The sequence below is a fragment of the Vicugna pacos genome, chromosome 35 (genome assembly GCF_048564905.1).
Source record: "Vicugna pacos chromosome 35, VicPac4, whole genome shotgun sequence".
In the NCBI taxonomy this organism is placed as follows: Eukaryota; Metazoa; Chordata; class Mammalia; order Artiodactyla; family Camelidae; genus Vicugna; species Vicugna pacos.
In genome coordinates, this window is record NC_133021.1 from 24,822,926 (window position 1) to 24,846,730 (window position 23,805).

The window sequence follows — 23,805 nt, forward strand, 5'->3', positions numbered from 1 at the left end:
GTGATCTATAGTGTTACTGGTTCTGAAACTACCTTTTTAAAATCACTCGTGTGTTGCCTGTCTCCCTGTCTGAAATGTAAGTTTCATGAAAGCAGTTTCAGTGGACCCGTTGCCATGTTCCCTCCAGCATCCCTACAGCCTAGAACGGTGCCTAGCACATAAAGAATGCCCAGGTAACAATAAAATAACTACAAAAGAAAGTGAAATTCATAGATAGTAACTTCCTTAGCCTTTGGGATAAAATGATAAAAGTGGTAAAGAGTGACCCCGTCTAGTTTCTAGTGGAGGCTGGGTTCCAGGCTCCCTGTGATACTGGATTGAAGGTAACCCCTTACATGCACAAAATAGAATAGATAATCTAGGTTCACCTGTTTGGTTGTTTTATAGTTAAGAAAGGTAAAATGTAGAGAAACTACGATTTGCTCATGAAGCAAGTCAATCAACGGACACAGTATTAAAACCATGGTATTCTGACTTTCAGTCCAGTATCTTTACAATTATCCATTTCTTAAATTTTAGAAAGTACCATATTTTCTAAGGGGGGGGGGCGGGAATCCAGAATCTGCTTGGTTCACTTCATCATTCCTCAGGGAATGACGACAAATTTTGAAGAATAGCATAGTGGGAAATTCTTACTAGTGATTGGGATACATTTCCCCCCCCTTTCTTATTCTCTTTATAGGAGGAGGGGGAAGAGGTAGAGGAGGAGAGGAGGGATAATGGGGAAAGGAACCGGGGAGAGAGACAGAAGAAAGGTGGGAAAGGAAGGATGGAAACTCACAAGGCTCCCTGGCCATTCCAGCACCGGGGGAATCCAGAGAGACCAGAAAGGCAAAGGGAAGCATTTTGGTGGGAAGATTTGGTGTTCAAAGTCAGGGAGATAGTGAGCAGCAGGTAGAGGGAGAGAAAAGTCATGAGTTCCCTCTGCATGTACACAGCCCACTGCCTCAGTGTGAAGTGTCCATCTCATCTCTGTGACCCTGAGCAAGGACTATGCCTCTGTTTCCTCATCTGCAGAATGGACGTGATGATAATATTCCCTGCCCCAGACGCTGCTTCAAGGATTTAATGGTACATTCCATCCAGAGTACTCAGCTCAGTGCCTGGCCACACAGGCCAGCTCTCTTCATCACCGTCATCCTTATCATCACTGCCATCATCACCAGCATTAACATCCATGCACACTCGGAGAGCCACAAGGGCAGACACTTTCTCATGCCCTGACTCCATTTCTTGGATCATGGCAGAATGGTATCCTATTTCCAAATTTGCATGTGTGTATGAAATTTTCATTTTCAGACAACTTTTCAGCTAGATGGTCAAATCTCCAACCCCCGCAGGGCTAGAGCTGAAGCAGTTTCCTCAGGAATCCCACCCAAGTCTCCCTGGGTAATCAATGAGCAATAGAGGCCATTTCCAGAGGGAAGAAAAATCACGGGAAAGGATTAATATTAAAAAAAATCAAGGATGAGCAAAAACGGAATTTATGTAGGTTTTAAGTACTGCTTCAAACTGAGAGCGCTGAGAGAAAAGTCACACAATATAAAAGTATCCAAAGTATTTGATAGCTCTTTAATTTCAGTAACATTGGAAATTAAGCCAGAAAGAAGTACCAGCAAATTTAGAATTAGGTGATGCAAATGTCAGTCTCTGCTCTCTAGGTAATAAAAACAGCAAAGATAATTTTCTAATTGAGCATTTTGTGGGATTCACCTAGCCTCACAAAACTGGTGGCTAATAAAATTCAAACCATGAAGGTCCACACTAGGTATCAACCGACACAACACGGGGATAGAGAAACAACTTGTTTTATTGCAAAATCCAGCTTTTTATGGTATATCTTCCTTCAAATCCTGTACGATTTTTTTTCCAATCTGGTACAGGCTATGTTAGGACAACAGGCAGAGAAGGAATCCAGGCGCTAAGGGGTAGGAATGGAAAGTGTCCGCTCAGTAAACTGGGTTGAAATGTGGCAAGAATAATACTTAAGTTTACCACGAAGATTCTTCCCATCTATTTTCTCTATTGATTTCAAAAGCCTTTTAAAATCGTGATACCCTATTATCTTTCAATAATTTTTTAAAATATTATTTTAGACACATTGAGGAGTATTTCTAATTAAACTAGTGCGCGTTTCACTAACAGACACTGCAAGCCTTCCATTACCTTTTTTGCCCCTCCCCCAACTTCTTCCCAAACTGCCACTAGGGGTCAGTATGAAGACACAGTTCCTCCACTGCCAGAAGGAAACTAGAACTCTGAAAACATTTACCCGGTGGGAAGAGAACCCTGACAAAGACAATAACTGCACAACTTTAGCATTATTACTAAATGGGTTACTTCTGTGGTCAGTGCTTAATAAAAAAGTATTCTAAATGACAGGATTACTTATTCTAAGTGAATCTGTGCAGACTGGCCAAGAAGTGTGATCTAGAAGAGACATTAACATTTATTTTCAAAGGGTGATGGTGTCTGTCTCCAGTCATCTCAGAGGTATACGTCCCATCTCTTCCCGTAGAGTGGAGACAGGGAAGTAAATCTTGCAGTGTTTTGCTGACTTTATGAGAAGTGGGTTTTTTCCTCCTTCAAAATGACCATCGTCATTCACTGCACTACAGCTTCAAATGCATGAGAAAATACAGGCAATTCTAAGGAATAGCACTGGTCTATAATGAAGTCTATAGAATGAAAGATATTAAAAGAAATATTCTTTTTTCTTAATGTAAAAATTATTGTAATGGGATCCTCGCAAAATGGGAGGTGAAGGGTGGGGAACATGCAGGCGACACAGGAACATGATGACACAGCTTCTGTCCTGGGGGAGAGGGATGAAAAGAAAAGGCCAGGGCTGGAGCTGGGGTGGAAGAGGGAAAGGGGAGACACTGTGGCTGCATTCCCCCCACCCCCAGGAAGCACCTCTAGTCCCTGGATCCCCCCATTTACCCTGGCCCCCTAAGATTCCATCTCTTGTCCTGTCTCTGGCCCTAGTGGCTCCTTCTTTTGCTCCCCTTGACTTGTTTTCCACTGACAGATTCTCAAGTAGGATGATGTTTAGGGCCTGACCCCAAACAACCCCACCTTATGAAGGTACAGCCTTTGCCTTCTCTGCTTCTGCCCCTTCTCAGATCTCACCTTTTCCCCTCTCTGGGACAGAATCTTTGCTTCCCCTCCTTCCTCCCCCTGGGGAAAAAAAAAAAAAAAAGCACCAACTCCCCAGGGAGGGGCAGCAGACAATGGGGGTGGGCACTGGAAGGAGGAGAGCAAGAAGGACCACCGTGGCAGGGGGTTACAGAGAGGAGAGAGGGTGAGGGCAGTGGCTGCTCCTGTCCTCTGCCACCCCTGCCCACTCACTGTCCAGGGGGCTTCAACACAGCCGAGGGGACAGGTGTGTGTGCGGTCAGGTCTGATGGGGAGGAGAAAGGAGCAGGAGAAACAACTCGTTAAAACCTAGTGAATTCCCCTAAGAAAACACTCTTCCTCCCTCCCTTCTGGAGGCTCCGCGGTTGGGGGGGGGGGTAGTGAGGCGTCGGTGAGGAGAGAGGGGGAAGAGGAGATGGTGTCCAGGAACTTCCCTCCGTCCTCCCCTCCCCCTCCCCCCCAGCTCGGAGCTCAGCGGGGCTGGGAGGGGAGTGGCTGAGACGCACGGGAGGGCGCCCACGGCCGCGGCGGCGAGAACCGGGAGCAGCCCACCTGGAGGGGCGCGGCCTGGAAGGGACCCTGGGCGCAGCCCTGGGGGGCAAAGAAGCGGGACTGGAGCTCAGACCCGACCCGCAGGGGGCTCTGAGCGTGACCCTGAGCTGGCGCGAAGGAGTTCAGGAGGCCGCCCACACCCCGGGAATCCAGGCCCGGCCTGGGGAAGGGGGAGTCAGCAGCGTGCAAGGGAACACGGAGAGCATGGCCTCGGCCACGGCGGGGCCCCCGGGACTCAGCGGGCGGGGGCTGGGGGCGCGGGCCGCCGCCCCCACCGCTGCCCCCCGCCCCCACCGCTGCCCCCCGCCCCTCCCCTGCCCCCCCGCCAGCCGGCCGGGCTGGGCCGCCCCGCCGCCCACGCACCCAGGCCGGCGGGGGGAGGGAAGGAGGGCGCCTGGCGGGCCGCGGAGCGCGGCGGCGATGGAGGCGGCCTAAAAGAAATATTCTTAAATAGGGAAGTACATTACCTTTAACTAACTCTATTTAATGGGGTGAGAATGGAAAAAAAAAAAAAGCCTTGAAAAGTGCTTTGTATTCACACTAGAGAGATAGAACACTGCAAGAAATCCCTCGGGGTCAGGCCCTTCCCTGACAATACTGAATGGATAGGGGGTTGTGGATAAATGCCTTGCTGCCTTTTCTTGAAGTCCTGGATGCCGTGTATCTTTTTAAAATTTTCTCTACACAGTACGTGGCTTTCTTACGCGCAGTGCCCCATGAATAATTCTACCAGGTATTAAAATTATTCAGTCAATGCTTTATTTCTGTGTTAGGAAAAATATTAATACCAATAACACAGGATGACAGGTCATCCATATATAGTTAAGGATGCTGAAAAGTTCCCAAAGCACTCAAAATGCACATCCCTATGATGTGGGGGCATTCTTGTCTCTTTCTGGGGTCCCTTTGGAGTGTACTCCTTACTCATCTCATTTCCTTTGTTGTGGTCCTGACTGTAGGTCACACGATGGCAGGACAGTCCCTAGAGAAGAGTTATTTGTCTCTTGTATTGTGGAAGCCAGCAGTGGCCCAGCCATCAATCAAAAAAGAAAAAAAAATTTTAAAGTTACCACTTTATGGGCTGCCATTTAGAATTTCCTTGAGTCACTGCTGTTGTGGGAAGTCAAGAAAGGGTATAAAAAACAAACAAAAAATTAAAAATAAGGAAATGGAGATAACAAAGACTTTAAGATAAGAATATGATCCAGGTCTTTATGGAGATAATGTGAAATAAGTATGAAGAATCAGACTTACTTAGTATGATCCATGTGTAAACAACAGAGACTTGATTGAGTATTTTCTATAGCAAAACTACATTTTGACTTCTCTATATATATTAAAATAATTGTAGTTATTACATTTTATAATTTAATTTTATTGTGTTTTATTTCCTAAAATAATTGTATCTTTTGAAAACTATCTAGTCAACAATCATATTATTCTCTATAATCATTTAAGTGTTTACCAATAGCCAAAATTTAGTGTTGGCAGTGGGAAATAAAAAGCATTGAACCCTTTTCATTCTTGGGATAACTTAAAAAACTCTTATTCTGATCAGATCCATCCAACAGATGGCAGTGATGTTATAAACTAATGGTTTAAAATAATCTTATAATACGTAGAATCCATCCCCTCAGAAATTGTCAACCAAGAATAAATTCAGTACTTGCGTAAATAATGTAAAAGTTTGATATGACTAATTGGATAAAAGAGTATAAGGTAAACATAACCTGAAATTTAGCTGAAATGAGTAACTTTTCTTTTCCAAAATGTATTATAAATTGAGAAGTGTCAAAAAAGATTAACAGTGAACCAAAAAAGGATAGTGGTATACAAAATAACCAAATGGACACCATTTTTATATAAAATTCATTATTGCTTCTTTGTTCTCATTTCCATCTTTTTGTTTTTTTTTTTTCTGTACGGGTTGTTTTAACCTCACTTTTTATTTATTCACTTAAAAATGATTTTACCTTTTCCTCCTATCACTTTAAATAAGTGAATCTGGCTGTTTTTGTCCACCTTTCCTGTATCCTCAAATAGTTATTTTTATTCTTATTCATTGCCTTCTTTATCCACTTTGAGTGGCCCTTATTCTGCAGATAATAAACAATGAAAAGTAAAACTAGAAGACTCTTAGAGCTAAGTTACTCTCCACTTCCTGATCCAAATTATGTGAAAACTAACAGAACAATGCAGCTGATCACTTTGTTTCAAATTACGTGCACTGGTTGATGTCAGATAGACCTTCTGTTTTTCACTGTTTATGTTTTGTTTTTTGTTTTCTGTTTTTACTTTTGGTTGTATTTTTAGTGGAAGGCTCCCTCCCACCCCCCGAATGCCTACTATGGGATGGGCACTATTCTAGATGCTTGGTGTGTATCAGTGATTTAAAGAGACAGAGGTGCTGGGTGCTGGTCAGAGAACATACCGAGTGAGCTGTATGGTACAGAAGACAACGAAAAGTGCTGTGAAGAGAGGGCAGCAGGGAAGGAGGGTTGTGGACACGTTTCAGGGGTGGGGGTATGACTGTAAACACCATGGTCATGAGAGGCCTCTTTGAGCTGACTTTTGGGCAGATCTGAAGGGGTGAGGGGCTGAGCCGTGGCATCCTGGGATGGAAGAACATCCCTGCAGAGAGGATGGTCATACAAAAGGCTTAATAAAAATACTCCTGAAAGGTGAACATACTTCCAGAATACATTTTATCTATTTTACTATTCATCATTTTACTCTTTGACATTGGCTTGTTTGTAAGTAAAGGGAATTGTGTTTGTTAAATTATTTTTTAAGCTACAATTTCACTTATTCATAACTCAAATACCTGGAGACTTCACATACCCAGAATACACACGAGGAAGGAAAAAAAGAGACAGAGAAGAAAGAAATGGCCCCTGAGGATCAAAACACTACTTAGAGAACTGGCCCAGGCCCTCCTTTATGACTGTTAAATAACATTTGAGAAAGCTTAGTTACCTGCTGTCCAAGTTTTTCACTGACCAGAGGGAAGGGATTTGAAGAGAACCTTTGACAGGGTTGGCCCTGCCACTCAGATCTACAGACAGTAATGAACGTTAACACTGCCAGCCTGCCAATAAGGAGTCAGGAAAATCCCTCCATCCCAAAGGCACTCCTCCTGGAGGCCATACTCAGAGAGGGGGCAAGCACCCACCTTCCCTCCGGGACTCTGACCACACCCCTGCGGAGCGTATGACAGCCACTTACTCAAACTGATAACCATACTCTCCCCTAAAGGTTAACAGTAGTACGATCAGAAAATTGTCAGGGAAGGATTTTAGAAGATTTTGATTCAAATGCATTACATATTTTAAGAAGCTTTGTTGATTATAGAAGTAAATTTTCAAATATCCCGAAGACTCGAGTATCTGGGAAGCCTTATTCAACAGAGACCAGCGATTAGGTACAATCTTTTGGTACCAATTAAAGTGATACTTATAGGTAAAGTTGAAAATCTTCCACAAAGGGGTATGGATGGTCTGGTTATTTATTTATCATTGCTACAGAATTTCTAATCAATCATCGTACTATTTTATTACATTTGAGTGTGTTTTCTTTTGCCAAGAAAGCAAGGTGTGCAAATCTGAATTCACATATCTTAGATTATAAATTATTTTACATATATTTAAAAATTATGTTTTAGATTATAAAAATACCTTAATTTATATGATAAAAATACTTTTAAAAGCATTGGTCAGTTTTCTAAAAAGAGTCATGGCAAAGTATGCCCCTCCTTCCTCCAACTGATTTTTCACTTTAGAAATTTTTTATTTACCTACAACTTTCCAGGCAAAAATCAGTTACTTAAAGGAAATTATACCAGCATTATATGTTGTCATTACACGCTAATGATTATGCAATTCACGAAATGAGTCTCCAGCTCCAGAAAGTACCCTGAGTTTAAAAATTAGAAATCCATTTTATGGGGAGGGTATAGCTCAGTGGTAGAGTGTGTGCTTAGCACACATGAGGTCCTAGGTTCAATCCCCAGTACCTCCATTAAAATAAATAAGTAGATAAATAAATCTAATTACCTCCCCACCAAAAAAGAAAACAAGAAAAAAGAAGTCCATTTAGGCACATTGAAGAGATGAGTGTAGGGGAAGGGGTTACATTTTAACAAACGAAATTAGAATTCTCAGTACTTAACTGCATTAAAAAAAATTAAACTAGCAATTATCAGGTATCCAAACAGCTATCAAATGTACCTGGAAGGTATTAGCTCTGGGTTTTGCCCTCTTCCCTTAGCACTTAGGTGTGGTGGAAAAGCAACTCTGTATTTCTAATCCCCAACTCCAGCCACCCAGCAGTGGGAACCATGCTGGCAACCAGCCTTGGTCCTGTAGCAGTTTGCTAGGAATGGTGATGAAATGCACTGCTTCTAAAAAGTGATGCTGGAAACACTCACCAATGCCACATTTAGGATAATTTTTAAAAGATGATCCGGGTATAAATATTTTTACTACAGATAACCAATCATCTCTGTTGTCTCCTGCTGTGGGTAGCTTCAGTAAGTAACACCCGAGGGGGAGACTTGCTAGAAGGATCCACAACGGGGCCTGTTTTTTTTTTTTTTTTTAACCCCTTTTGATTGATTATAGAATCTTTGTCGACCCCAGTTTTCAGCGTTTGGCACAAACAGGTCAAATCTGACTCTATTTCCTCCTCAAAAACCATTTATTTTCAATGATCTCTTAAGCTCAAAAAGTCCAGAGTAAAAACTACATAGATCTCAAAAAACATCCATAAAACCACTTTCATTCATGTCCTGTTTTCCTTACCAAACACAAATGGGAAAAAAAGAAGTCAGAATGTAAAAGGTTAAAGAAATAAGTGATTAAAATTTATAAAAAAGTAAAATTAAATTACAAAAACAAAGTTTCTCTTCACAGAGGAAAAGTCAGGCATTGTTTAGTCCCAATTGACCTTTCTGTGTTGACAAAACAGAACGACTCTGGCAGATGGCAAAAATCTGACAAACAGATAACTGAGAGAGAAAATCTGAAGGTTTCTTTTAGGACTATTTACCATCCTAATTTTCTATGATTTTATATAAAACTGTGAAATGTTGTAAGCCAGGCAAACTCACATCAAATCAAGCAGCTGTACAAGGCCTATTAGAGTATTCTATATTCTCTCTATATATAAATACACAAGAAATAGAAGTGTTTTCATGTCACTGATAAGATTTTTGCACTGGCATGCCTATATTGGAAAAAAATCACTGAATATGCTGTTTGCAAATTGCTACTTACTATGACCCAATGTTCTAGAAATGTGTGTGCTTTCACACAGATGATGATGGCCCTGAATTAGGAAATTACTGTGTCAAAGATTGTCGCTGTTAAAGGAACACGATTTTGTCTTGATGCCTGTGCATTTCAGCTGTGTTTTCATTGGGTATTCTTAGATTTTTTTTAGTCATTTCATTCAGGTCTTACAAAATATTCACGTGGGAGTAGAGAGAAAGAAAGAAAGGGTCAGAGATAGATTAAGTGTGTGGAGGAGGTGGGGGAGGATTTATTTCAAGCTAGAAAAGGTAATTTTAGCCACAATGCCACAAAACGATAATATACGAATGTTAAAAACTAACATACAGTGATGGTTAATTTTAAGTGCCAACTTGACTGGGCTAAGGGATACCTGGATAGCTGGTAAAACATGAATTTTGAGTGTGTCTGTGAGGGTGTTTCTGGAAGAGGCCAGCATTTGAATCAGTGGACTGAATAAAGGTCCCTCTCACCAGTGTGGGTGGCATCACCCAATCCGTTGAGGAACTGTACAAAGGACAAAGGAGGAGGAGGGGTGACTTTGCTCTCTGCCTGAGCTGGGACAACCATCTCCTGCCTGCGGACATCAGTGGTCCTGGTTCTCAGACTGGGACTGAATTTCACCAGCATCCTTCCTGATTCTCCAGGTCGCAGGTGGCAGATTCTGGAACTTCTCAGCCTTTGTAAACTCACAAGCTTATCCCTATAATAAATCTCATATATATTTCCTATTGGTTCTGTTTCTCTGAAGAACCCTGACTAATACACATACCATATTTAGGAAGGGTAAATAGTTTTTTTTTTAATCTTCTTTCTTTCTTTTTTTATTGAGGTAACATTGTTGAATGAGTCTTTTAGTACTTACTTTGCATTCGCGTGGTTGCAAGTGGTCAGATTAGCCAGGGCGAGGGCTGCAGCTTCCCGTACCTCCTCGTTGTCACTTTTTAGCAACTGAATTAACTGCGGGATCCCTACACAAAAAGAAAAGATGCAACTTTATAGACATCCATGTGAACTAGAATACGGTAACCTAAAAACGTTCAAAGTGTCTTCTTTCCCAGTTTGCTCACCCTGATTGTTGAAAAATTGTTTGCTGCTCGAATTCTCACTCATTGCCGAGATAGCTTGGGAAGCAGCAATTTTAGTTCCGTCGTTTTCAGACTCCAAAAGGGTTACGAGACATCTTTCCACCTCTTGTTCGTGAAACAGTTTTCTATTTTCAGCTGTCAAAAACCAACAGGGAAAAAGGAAAATCAGAATTTTGCTGCAAAAACTGTGCAGCAAAATAAAGACTTCCCCATCCAAAATATGATAGGAATTCAAATAATTTGTTAGCTTTACAGTCTAAGCTAAACCAAATATGTACCTACTTAACCTTTAGACAGTGATTATGCAAAATGAATGGATATTGCATTTTTTCATATTCCCTTATATGATATCAATCCTATGGCAGAGAATATTCTGTGATAAGAAAGATGCAAGTTTCAGATTTAGCAAGAACTTATTTAACACCAGTCATGTGCCTGGTGTAGTCCTGTGTTCACACATGCACTCTTCTCACTAAGCACAAAACCCTGTTTATTTAAATACAAAACTCAGTATTTGAAGAATGCCTAAGATGTATAAACTGGTGAGCTGGATGCTCAAGAGAAGAGCAGAGAAGAGGAGACAGTAACAATGAGTAATGAAGTATGATCCCACATCTGAAGGAATTTATAATCATCTTTTATCTTACTATGATACATGCTGACATAGCAAAAATTAAAATTATTAATGGTAAGTTATCATAAACATACATTAAGCACAGTTTTGTTTGAAAACAGAGTTATGACTCTGAGTACATAGCACGGTATTCACCCCATAAAACACTAAATTAAAAACCAAAGTATTTTTAACGTTCTTTTTGTTCCCTAATGTTTTTCTCTTGATTTAGTCTGATCTTTAAAAAAAATGATAATCTCATTACTATACAAAAGCAAATATTGCCTTAAATTAAATCAGAATATTAGACAATTTTTTGTTTTGTGTTCTATAGCTAATTCTGAATAAATTACCATTCATTTAAAGCATGTACTAAACAGTATTAAATCAAATTCAGTTTTAATGCCATAATAAGTATCAGAGACAAGTTTGGAAAGAAACAGCTTACAAATAATTCCTTGCTAATTTATTTACAGCTCCTTAGAAAACTCTGTCATGGGTTTGATTCTCCATTAATTAACCTTTATAAAGTCAATGCAGATGGTTAAAAGAGAAGAATGTGTGATATAAGCTCTTAGGATGTTGACATATAAGAGAAGAGTATTTTGTTTGAATAACTATCTCTGAAAAAATGTTGATACTTACATTACAGCAACATGTGGGGCTCATTCATTACTTGTATGTATTTTAATTAACTTGTTTTTTTCCCCCTCCAGAAATGTCTTTAGAAATTATAGCAACAAGCTTTCCATTTTAAGTTAATATAGGAGTTACAACTTCTTTCAACGTGATTGCTTTAAGCAACCCTTTTCCACAGAAGCAGTATCACAGTCAGATGTCACCATATTTGCAAACACTCTCTTTGGCCTTTGTTCATCTGATACACAGATGTACGCCGAGCAATCTGGCCATCCTGGCCACAAGCTAAGTCACTAGTGCTTCTGTTCATTAGTCTTAAACCAGTCATGAACCATGTCCTGTAATCCTATCATTTTAATCCCTTGCTCCTTTCATTTAAAATTGGGATTCAGTCAGGCCATAACTGTCTCATTAAAAAGCTATGATTTATACTTAAATATCAAGTATGTGGCCCCTAAAACGTTTTAAAATATGTGCAGTCCTTATTAGTTTTCACTGAATAAACAAGATCTTGTACTGTTCCAGAATCCCTGACTTAAAATGCTCAGATTTATAATTAAGACTTCCCTGATGGCGCTGAATTGACTTTCCTTAACAGAACACTCTGAGCATGGATTCTATCAGGAAAATCGACCTAACTTTGGAGTATGTGAATGTTACAGTCAAAAAACAGTGTATATGCAGTTATTGGAACGATTTTTTAAAAATAATTTAAATACTGTGGGCAATTAGTTTCTCAACCCTGCTGGGAGTGTTCTCAAAATCCAGCTGTGTTCACCAAACCTCAAAAGTGCTGACTGCAGAGTGGCTATAATAGATTTTAAAGATGAATTAACATATTAACCACGTACCTTCAACGAATTACTACCCTGAGAAGTATTTATATTTTAATTACACAGATGATAAAGATGGCAAGGTAATTTTGCTACTAATAGAGTAATGGCCTTTAAAAATGACATTTGTTCAGTATCATTAAAATAAAAAGCATGAGGTTTTGTATCTGAAAATAAATCTGTATGTAATGATGCTTTTCTTTACTCATTCTCGGAAGTTGCTGTCCAGCCACCTGTGCTCCTGCTGAGATGTTAATGTCAGTGCATAAACCTCATAGCAACATGGTAATTAACACCTTCCTCCTCCTGGTGCCTGGTCAAAGGCATACTGATTTAGGGGTGCATGTTAAAACTTTACTCAGCAAGCAAAACTTTAAAAGTGTATATTATGTGTGTTTCTTTCAACTCTGTTTTTGACATGCAATGATAATGCATTACCTAGCTTACAAAAATTTTTTTGCTGATGATGGAAAGAGAATCCAGACTAAACACCTAAACCAGTGTAAATGTGTACAAAGTCACGGTGGAGCATAAGTCATATATTCCAGAGCACAATGGAGAGTGTCTGAGCAAGAATAGATTGATAACCAATGGCCATGTGATTGTTTGAAATGCAAGAATCTCTGATTCCAATCTAGGATATCTGGACTTGATCCTGTTCATTCTAATCCCAGAGGTATTAACTTGGGGTCCGTGGATCCAGGGGGCATAGATGGGTTTCAGGCAGTCCATGAACTTCCTGAAATTATATGCAGAATGTTGTGCATCTGTGTACTAGGGGAAGGGTACTCTTTCATCAGATTTTCAAAGAAATGCAAGGCCCCTCAGAAGTTGAGTGTGGGCAGTGTAGTTGGATGTGCTTGGAAGTCATCAGAAATACAGGCAGGAATTCAGAAGACAGGTTATAATTAGATACAGGTTTGGGATTCATAAGCAATCAAAGAGTCAGCTGAAACACAGTCATGAGTGAGATTTAAAAGACAGCAAGACAGAAGGTGGGAAGGCAAGTTTGATACTGAAATGGTAGGCAGAGAAGAGGAAGACAGAGGTTGGTCTGATGATTAGGATAATAATCAGGGGAGAGGGATGTTATGGAAATCAAGGGATAAAAGAGTTTTCAGAAGAAGGGGCAATCAATCATGTGGAGTGCCGCAGAGAAATCAAGTAAAGACTGAAAATGCGTCTATAAAACTTAGTTGCTGGGAGGTCACTGTCAAAGTCTACAAGGACCATTTTGGCAGAAGGTGGAAGCAGAAATCACATGCAGTAGGTCAGGAGATGGAGATTAGATGCATAGATGGGAAGCTGATTGAGAAGAAAAGAAGAAAAAGAGGGCCCTCCCTTGGGCAGGGGCAAGAGAGGAAGAAACAAATTTCTATAAACTATTCTTGGTCAGTCAAGAATTATGAGCTCCTCAGAATGTTCCAAACCTTTATCAGCTCTTCCTACATACCAGGAGGAAGTAGCATGTTTGTGTTGTAAGACCATATTAGAGGAATGCTGCCTTGTCATCCAAAACTGGGCTTAAGGATGCCATTGCCACCTTAATTGGTGGGGAGGACGGGGCAGGGCACCCTATAAGCCTTGTCTGTTTATTATTACCAGGCCTAGGCAGAACACTTCTGGTGAATAAAACATTAAAAGCCAAAATTATGAAAGAGTGCATCATAGGTATGGAAGAAAGAGAGCAGAAATGGCCCATGCTTTGTATTCTCCCACAGGTCCCTTACATTGCTTTCGTTGGTTTTCATTCGTTTTTCTGTCTGCTGGTCTGATTGGGTGATTTCCATTATTCTGTCTTCTAGATCACTTATTTGTTCTTCTGCATTATTTAGTCTGCTGTTTGACTGCCTTGACCTTGGCTTTTATCTCAGCCATTGAGTTTTCTGATTTTAATTGGCTCCTCTTCACAGTTTCTATTCCCTTTTCATTGTATTCTGCATTTCTATTCATAGTCTCTCTTATTCCCTTCAGTGCTTTTGTCACCTTTTCGAACTCAAAATCTAGCAGACTGTCAAGGTCTGTTTCATTGTTTGTCTTTCAGGGGACTTCTCTTGTTCTTTTAATTGGGAGTGGTTCCTCCACTTCTTCATTTTACTTATTTTTCTCTGACTCTGTGAATTTAGGAGTCACAGTTACCTACTGTGGTCTTGAAGGGTGATTTTTTTTTTTAATGTAGTAGTGTGCCCGTATAGATTGTGTGCAGCTAATATTTTCGGCATGAGGGCTGTTTCAGTCCAGATGGTTGCCATGTCTTTCCTCCATGTGTGCTGGTCGCTCTCCCCTTGATTAGGGGTGTGGACGGTGTTGTGACCAGAGCCTGCCCTGGTTGCTGAGTGGGGCCTCCTCTTTGCTCTGCGGTTGTCACAGCACTGACAGGGGCCAAGCCGGGGGCCAAGCCTGCTTCCCGTTGTTGGGATGGAGGCTTCCAGACACATCTGTGAGTTGCAGTGTGTGGAAGGTGGGATTGAGGCACTTCTGTTGGAAAAGGAATTGCTGGGAAGTGCCCTCTGTGGCGTCTGTCACTTGTTACGCAGGCTTACAAAGCACACTCTGTTGACACTGCCCTTGTCCCTGCCTCAGCCATGGGAATGTTGGCCAACCCACCCTGGTGTGCCCCAGGTTCTGTACCCGCGGAGCCACCCGTGCAGATCTGCTGGAGTCCAGCACTAGACCCGACGTGGCGCATGTGCAGTCACACACCCAGAGCCACCGTGAGCCACAGACCCCAGCCCTGCGTCCCTGTACACTGGCTGCTGTTAACACTAGAGCCGCCCCCACCGTGTGCCAGAACTCTGTTCAGGACTCTCAGAGGCACACGTCCAGAAAGGCCCTGGTGGCACAAATCTGCCACTGCCACTTGGGGCCCAAATCAAATCTCAGTTCCACCTAAAGTGGCAGGCCCTTTGGGAACGGATTCAGGCTTCTACCCTGCCTCTGTGGGGGAAGCCGTGCACTAGCTGTTGTGCCCCGTGGAGAAAGGCGGGAAGACAGCTGTGCCTGAACGTTGCCCCTCTGCCCGTGAGAACGCACCAACAACGGTGCCAGGAGAGCCCTCTGGGCCTGCGGCAACCGTGCCTACGGCGTGGCAGTGTGACACCCTTGTCCCCAGTACGCACCAGCAGCGGTGCTTTTAATGGGGGTCCCAGCCTGTTCTGTTCTGTGTGCGGTCCCAGCCTCAGCCTGCACCACACTCCAGCCCCCTGAGGCTGTCCCTGCATAGTCAGCCCCAGTCCCCTTCCCAGGGTCCAGCAGCTAATCCCAACCCGGTCCCCCCCGGCTGGCATCTTGGGCAAGGGAGTGCAGGGACCCCCTGTGCCGGTGTCGCTCAGGTCTGTCTGCCAAGCGGCTGCTGCTTTCTGCTCTGAGCCTCTGAAGCCCCTTTTCTGTCCCCTTTGACCTCCCTGCTGGGGAGGGGGCTTCCCAGAGTGAGGGCGCTTTTCCTCCTTTGCTGCTCCCTCCCCGCGGGGACAGGTCATACGCTGATCTCCTTTTTCTTTTTCTCTTTTTTCCTACTTGGTTTTGTGATGATTTCCTTGTATTTCCAATGTAAGAGATATTCTACCAAACTTCAGTAGGTGTTCTATGTGATTGGTTCTCTACGTAGATGTATTTTCGCCATATTCGTAGGAGAGGGTGAGCTAGTGGTCCTTCTACTCTGCCATCTTGGCCCATCTCTAAAGATGCTCTTTCTTTAAAAAACAAAAAATTAATGTTTCCTCCCTTCTCGAGTCACTTGAGTGGCACTTTGTTGCCACGAAAATAAAGTCCAAAGCCCTTAACTTGGTTTGTGATGCCCATTAGCATTTGGTACCTCATTGCTTCTCCAGCCTTAACTCTCAGTTTTCTGCGGTAGTCTATTCACTGGCTGTTCTGAACTTCCACTTTCTGGAACTTCCCATGTTCTGTCCCTCTCTGGCTACACATTGCTCCTTCTCCTTGGAGCACTGCTGAGCCTCCCCATCCCAGCAGGACCTTCTGTGCCCAGCCAGTTCCCATCACCTACTCTAAGTCCTTGTCTGTCTGTAAATCACCTATTCTGGGAAGCTTGTCTGATCCGCATCTGCATCAGGTGGCCCTCCTGTTCTCCCGCCATCAGGCACCTTTAACACTGCACTGTGATTGTCTATTTACTTGCCTGCCCTGGGTTTGCTGACACAAAGGGAGGGGGCTGAGTAAATCATTAATAAACGAATTAATAAACAGACCCAGAGAGGCTGTCTTTCGCTTACAGTCGCATCCCTAGGTCACTGCAGGGCCAGCAGCGAAACCAGCAGTAGAACTAGAATCCAGGGATGCCCCCCCACCCCCACCCCCAGCACTCTTTTCACCTCTCTGTCACAGGATGGGCAATAAACCTGAGAAACTCATTATCCCAAGAGGGGCTGCAAACCAAAGAGAAGTTAAGATATGTAAAAATTTTAGGTTTGACATTGCCCGTGTCTTCCCATTGGCCTCTCTTTTGGCCTCTTACCATACCTGGGACAGATAGAAAAGAGAACTGACCAGGTTTGAAAATACAGAATCAGGCAGCTTTTGCTTGATTAAACCTCTTCATTTTACAGCCTGTCTTTATACTTGGCCTTTATGATCTAACTCAGGAAGCCCCTCTCTACTAACTTGGTCCTGGATGGTGAAGTTCGGCATCCTGCATTAAAACTTTGCCTTGAAGAAATCCACTCCAGGTTGAAAAGGAAATGTTTCTTGTAATAGACACACAAACATATATACAGATGTGAGTATATATGTTTAGAATATATATCACTTAAACTAGTCAAAGCTGTCATCATTTATAAGAGGAGTTACGTGGAAGGGGGAAAATAAAATCACGTATTTTGTTAAAGAAAATACTCCAAATATACATAAATTAAACTATAATTTCATCTTTCATGCTTATGATGTAATTAATCTCTCATATTTTACAGATTTATGTCAACATAGCTTGCCAGTGAAATGAAAATTGTATTCTGTATATAGTATGAACACATTATTTTTCCCAGCTATACAATGTGGCACAGCTAGACTCCATCTGCAACTTGAAATTACTGTATAGATATTATTCAAAATGCGGATTTATGGGAACAACATTTCCAGGATCACAAACAATGCATGCATTCTGTAAAATTTCAAAATCAGGAGAAATAAGGCTTAAAATTTAACTTAGAAATAAATGAATTGGGTTTTTTTTAAAGGGCTTATAATTAAATCATACTGAGTTTATTGTGTCCTTGACAAAGCAGTCTCTACTTTTACTTATTGGCATTGAGATGAATTTTGGCCTTAAGTAGTAAGTGTAGCACTATTTTCAAATGACCATTTGAATGTAGACAAATACTCTAGCGTTTGCTGGTACTAATCAAAGTCAAGAACACAAGAGGAAACAGGTGTGATAAAATGAGACGTACGGTCACAGGCGGCTTTAGTAACTGCTTTTGCTGCATTCTTCTGAATATCAGGATTTGTTGAGTTTTCTGCAAATGATAGGAGCTTTTTAAGAACTCCTGTCTCCTGAATCAGCACCATCGTCTCCTTATCTTCCAGGCAATTGGCCATCACTGAAAGCGCTTCTATATGAAGGTCATTCAATTCCTAACAGTAAAAGCAAACACAACTTCAGAAAACTACAATAAAAGAAATTCACACTTTCCAAATTTTACTACAAGAGGGATTAAGGTCACTCAGAACATAATGTGATGAATTTTGTTGTGACAGAGGCCCAACGAGACAGTTCTGTTTAATGTAGCATCACTCTCCCTAACCATTTGCCCCATCCATCTCTTCTCATTTCCCCTACTCCAAGACATTTTATAGATAAAAAATAATTCCTGGAAACTTCCAGGAATGGTATCCAAGTGAAGCTGCTCCAACAGACTTCTACCAATAACGATTTCAAAATGTAAAGAAAGAATTTTTTTTGAAAAAGCAGACAGGAGCTAAAGGAAAAGTATATTTCTTAAAATCTCTAAAGGGGAGTATTGCGAGTGTGTGGCTTTCTTGCCTGAGGAATCTCCAGAATCCCCAAGGCGGTGGGAAACTGCAGCCTTGCCTGAACAGTTAGAAACTTAAGGTGGAAATCCTTAAAGTGAGAGAGACATGGCAAGGATGCCGCACTGCCGCCGTGGCATTCCACACAGCACTGCTTCTGCTCAAGGAACTCACAGCCGGGGAAGCACGGCAGTGGGCACGTGGTCACAGAAGTCACTGGATTTGCCGTGGTCCCCACCATCCTGAATTAGCTGGTTTGACAGAATGGCCTCTGGAAGACTTCAGTCACAGCTGTAGCCAAGCACAGGGATCGTGGGTGCACTGACACAGCATCCAATATATGGTGCTCTTGCTCCCATAGCCCGGGTCTGTGGGTCCAGGAGTCAAGGAGTGGATGCGGGAGGGGCCCCACTCATTACCCAGAGTGATTCAGGAGCAACATTTTTGTTACCTGTACCCATAACTTATACACTTCTGATCTAGAAGTCTCAGTTCCACAGGAAGGGGATGCTCACACCAGGAGACACAACAATCAGTCCATTGAACTAAAAGCTAAGACTGCCACCCAGACTGTAATTATTACGAGTTATTTCTTTTTTTTATTCTGTTATGGATGTGTATCTGTGGGTGTATGAACTATCTTTGTTTCCTTCTCTCTTTTACCCTTCAGGTGACATGAAACATATTGACTTTATAAAATAGCATTTAAGTATTGTTAACTTCACATCTTAGTATTTAAAAGTTGTGGGATGTGAAGAAGCGTAAATGTCATCCAAGGACTTTGCATCCTCCTCTGGGGAAGGGGCCGCTGTGTTTTTGGTTCTACACAGGACATTCGTATTGTGTTAGGTGGAAGTATGATCTTGTCATTGTCTTTACGTGAAGATTAATGATTTAAGGAGCTGTGTTTGGGTGCCAGATTGACTAATGATAGACTTGTGATATTTTAACTGGGCCAGGCCACAGTATCCAGATATTTAGTCAAACATTATTCTAGAAGTTTCTGTGAAGGTATTCCTTTTTCAATGAAATTTTATAATTAGTAGACTGAGTAAAGCAGATGCCCCCTAGAATGGGGGGTAAATGACTCTTCTTGCTTTACCCTAGAGAAAAATCTGGCAGACAAAGGTTAAAAGATTAATTTTAGGTGCTTCAAGAAATCTTAAGATCATAAAAAAGAATTTTAAAATCTTAAATCTTTTAAACCAGAAGATTTAAAAAAATTATTTTGGAATGGCCTCTATCATTAGTCTGATGTAATCATGCTGATAAACTATGTAGCAATAAGCATTATACTTAGTACCAAGCTTACATATAATAAAATTTCAGTTTAAAAAAAATTCAGTAATTTGTTTCTTATAACAACACTAAGGAGAGATACATCTCCTCTTAGGTGAACGAATGTTACAGGTACCTTAGTTTCTAGGATCTTAATAAGGTGGTCCAGTGCTTGGCTGTCTCTGAGCATTGCCCGAAACTCCTTTTCGTTTGTAACAACTTCTAAGGTTTTGAGAGCCAACAACTGAATAATTGGGTATTCTGATTCCAAGAGATCTAATATCGGAGGGATTGCATTTAGTTCTTGAAGTGTAGCTCGGCACTGAATATCCTGCCATGAAATACAAATGATCAAATAAGTGATTTTTAAGGCAAAATATTATCTCAAGAATGGAGAAATTCTATTTTCTAACAAGGAAAATTGTAAGTTACAATGTTCCCGTAACTTATTCCAGATTCACTTCCAAAATAACTCACAAAAATAAGCAAACTTTCAGCTGACAACACCGAAACACTCCCTTTAACTACATATTGCCAATAGTGGGAAATAGACATAATCTATGACTTTTCAGTATCTACTGTTTAGTATACAGCAAATTCCTATAACTATAAACGGCATTACAGTAAAATCTATGCATAATGAAATTCTTCCCATGCTCTAAACTGTTTCAAATAGAATTTTATAAAATGAAATGATGGCATCAAATTCTTTAGTATCTTCATTCGAACAGATTGTTTATAAAATGCTTATCTGCCCGCAGTGCAGGCGGCAGGCCCTGTGCATGCAAATTTACATCATTTAGTTTAGTTCTGACACATGACCTTTATTTAAGACATTTACAAGATTAAGGGGTCATTAGAGGCCAGACAAGTCGTCCTGCATAGTGTGTCTGTAATCTTCTGTGTGTGTATGGTAGAGGGAGGGGTTGTTAGGGACCATGATGGAGAAAACAAAGCAAAAAAGCCATGAAAAGCCCCCAAACTCTAACTGCTAAATCGTGACATTTTAAATCAAAATAGGATCAACTTAAAATAGTATTAAAGGCAGAAAAGACTCCTCTTCCAGCTTCGCTTTCTTCTACCCCTCCTTTAACTGACCTCTAATATGCTGCTGCCTTTGGACGTGAAAAACGTAGGGTACTGTTAGCTATGGGTTGAACTGTAGCCCCCCAAAATAGATATTGAAGTTCTAACCCTCAGTACTTCAAGATGTGACCTCATTTGGAAATAGGGTCGTTGCAGATATAATTAGTTAAGATAAGGTCATGGTGGAGTAGGGTGGATGTTTAACAGTGTCCTTATAAGATTGGTGTCTTTGTAAGAGGGAGAGGAGAGACAGCCGACAGAGGGAAGGACCCCAGCTGTGCAGCTGAAACCGGGGCTGCCGGGGACCCACAGCCACCCCCAAAAGCTAGGGAGAGGCAAGGAAGGGTTCCACCCAGGGTCCCAGAGGGAGCATGGCCCTGCTGCCACCAGATTTCAGAAGTCCAGCCTCCAGAACAGAGAGGGAGCAGACTCCTGCCATTTTAAGCCATGCTTTAAATTTGTGGGACTTGGTTACCGCAGCCCTAGGAACCGAGGACGCTGCTATTAACTAGAACTTGTTCTGAAGGCCAGTGGAGGTGAGTCCTCTCATTTCCACGTGATAAAAAGTATAGCGAAACAGAGCTCACAAGGAGTCTTGGGATGAAACATGCAAATCCGGATTTGCAGGATTACTGAGGACTCTAGGATGAAGTCAAGCCAACAGGGGAGGGAGACAGCGGCATTGACTCTGCAGGAAGAGCGCAGGTAGCCCCAGTGAGTGCCCAGCTGCGGCTGCGGGGCAAGGATGCACCGTGGCCAGGAATGCAAGCTTTGGGTGCCTCCTGGCATGAACCCATTTGTCCTCTTTTTCTGTATATTTTGTCTAGCGACTTTGCCTCTCAGTGAACCCTCCTTCATCTTTGCTTCCATATCTCTTCTCTTACATTCTATTCATGGCTATTTAAAACAGTGTCTTGTACTTCCCATTGATTGAAAGCGTCTCAAATGTGAGTAGGAACTGTTCAGGAGCCTGAGCAGGAAAAGAAGCAGAGGAGGCTGTCCAGAGCAGCAGGGAGCTGACCTGCTCTGGGTGCGAGGGTGCCCTGCCGGGTTGGGGGATGGAGGGCTGTGGGGGAGGGGCCATAGGACAGGACAGGTGGAGGAGGGGGAGGGAGGCAGTTTCTTCCATCACAGAGGAAAGCAGCACAGTGAAGTAGCATCTTGCAAATGCAAACGATGAGTTCTGTTGAGCAAAACTCAACTCACTAGATTTTTCACCAACAAACAAGCCTAATCCAAATTCTTGGTACACGGCACAGGGTGCATGGCACATCCGAGAGGATCACCAAGATTAGGTCAATAGGTAACTGCCCAGGTCAACATCAGTTCAACATTAATAACAGATGTCCTGTTTTGGAAAAAATATATTTTATCTAGTATAACTGCGCCTTAATTTGCAAGCCATTCTATTCTTTTAAAATTGGAATACATTTCTAAAATGCCCTTCCATGGGGGACAATTACTTATAAAATGTGAAAACTAAAAGGTTATCAACACTAAACTTCCATTTTTTTCCTCCTCTGAGTGATAACTACTAAATAGTACCAAGAGGAACTGATCAATTTAAACTGGAATTTTTTAAGTTTTTTTTTCCTTTTTTTAAAGTGAGGAAATATAGTCTATAACATAACACACATTTTTAGAAATTAATCTCACCTGGACCAGGTTGTAAATGCACTCAATAGAATTCTTCTTCACATCCGGGTCTGGGCTAGTTAGCAGTCTGATGAGAGGCTCTAATCCACCTTGTTCAAATATTTGCACTTTGCCCATATACTCCACAGACATGTTTGCTAGGCAAAGACTAGCAAACTCATGGGTAACTACTTCTTCTGTGTATCAAAAATAAATAACACAAGTATGTAAAGACTTGTTCAATGATTGCTTTAAAGCATGCTTTGAAAGCCAAAGCTCCACAAATCTCACCTTGGTTGGAGCCCATCTTGGTCTGAGAGATTTTAAGGACAATTCACAATTGGTGTTTCATAAATTATTTTCAATGGGCGGTTTGATCAGATGTGAAAAATAAACCATCCCCCATTTGTGAAATAGATAGAAGATGTAGAGTTACCTTCTGGAGCCAGCTGAGCAATCACTGAACTCATGACATCTAACTCCCTTAACAATTTTTTAATGTCACCTACAAGAAGGAACAGAATAGTAATGTTTATTATTAATAATAATGGCAGTGTCTGTGGAATAGTTCCTTATGAGATAGGATCTCTTACCTAATTTTACAGAGAAGGAACTGGAGGCTCAAAATCACTCAAAGTAAGTGGTGGGGACAGGTTTCAAGCCCAGGTCTGTCTGACCTTAGACAGACTCTAGCCTGTGTTCCTTGATTGCTCAACTGCACTACCTTCCAAAGCACTAGAACAGAGAACCATGGATGTGCAAAAGATGCCCAGAACACTCATCAGTGGAGTTGAGTTACTGTGCCCTACACTTACTTCCTATGTAATAGTAATTCTTTTTTCCTTTTGTTGGGAGGATATTTTTAAATTTAGATTTTTAATGAAATGACTACAAAATGCAAGTAGGTATTATCCTCAGCCTTTTCCAATAAATACATCATGTTTACATTCCATTTGGTTATCAGAAATGCCAAAAACACTTAAAGACAAGTATATTGATTTTTTAAAGTTCATTTTTGTATTATTTACAGGGGTCTATTTAAAGCTAACAGTTATGCCCCTACTTCTTTCTTGCCATCCTTAACTCCTTTTTCTGAAAAATAAGGCATAGCTGCTACTTCAGTTTTGCAATTTCTCTTCTTGGTCGATTATCCTCCCTGTAAGCCAAAATTAGCATTACGGAAGTTTGGAAAAGTTCACTTTGTAGCGGTTGAAGCAGGTGGTCTCCGGATGAATTCTTCCTCGTTAACCGCTGGATATATTTGCCTTGTACTGGACACCTTTCCTGGTGGGATTCAGGGGTATGGCTGTTCCTCAACCTGTTAACAACTGCTTCATCTTTGTTCTTTTCAAAGGGGCTCGGAGGGCTAGCAGACCTACAGCTGGCTATCTGCACATGAACAGGCTTTCGGCACAAAAGAACAACTGAGTTCTGGGGAAGTACAGAACTTCATTCTACAGTCGAAACTTGTCTGAAAAACACATTTTACCTCCACAGGTTAAGAAATAATAGCCTTGGCCTGATATTCGGGTCCTTGTAAGTCTCACTGTCCCCTCTGGAAGTGTGTTGTCATTACCTCCTGCCTCTTACGAGTCCAGTCCGTGTTGTTTGGAATGATTTTTTTAAGATAATACTAAAGTCTGTTTTTACATGCTGGCAGAAAATCATTT

At 41.6% G+C, this 23,805-nt stretch overlaps 1 protein-coding gene across 5 annotated transcripts in view; it reads right to left on the reverse strand.

The window, feature by feature from the left end:
* Positions 1–23,805, reverse strand: part of ARMC3 (armadillo repeat containing 3) — a 75,586-nt gene that overhangs the window by 29,555 nt on the left and 22,226 nt on the right. For all 5 annotated transcript variants that reach the window (XM_072954950.1, XM_072954953.1, XM_072954951.1 and 2 more), the window contains exons 5-10: positions 22,572–22,640; positions 22,157–22,332; positions 19,551–19,745; positions 17,557–17,740; positions 10,049–10,201; positions 9,844–9,949 (exon numbers count right to left, since the gene is read on the reverse strand). In XM_072954950.1, the coding sequence (XP_072811051.1) occupies positions 9,844–9,949; positions 10,049–10,201; positions 17,557–17,740; positions 19,551–19,745; positions 22,157–22,332; positions 22,572–22,640 (883 nt within the window). The remainder of the gene's footprint in view (positions 1–9,843; positions 9,950–10,048; positions 10,202–17,556; positions 17,741–19,550; positions 19,746–22,156; positions 22,333–22,571; positions 22,641–23,805) is intronic.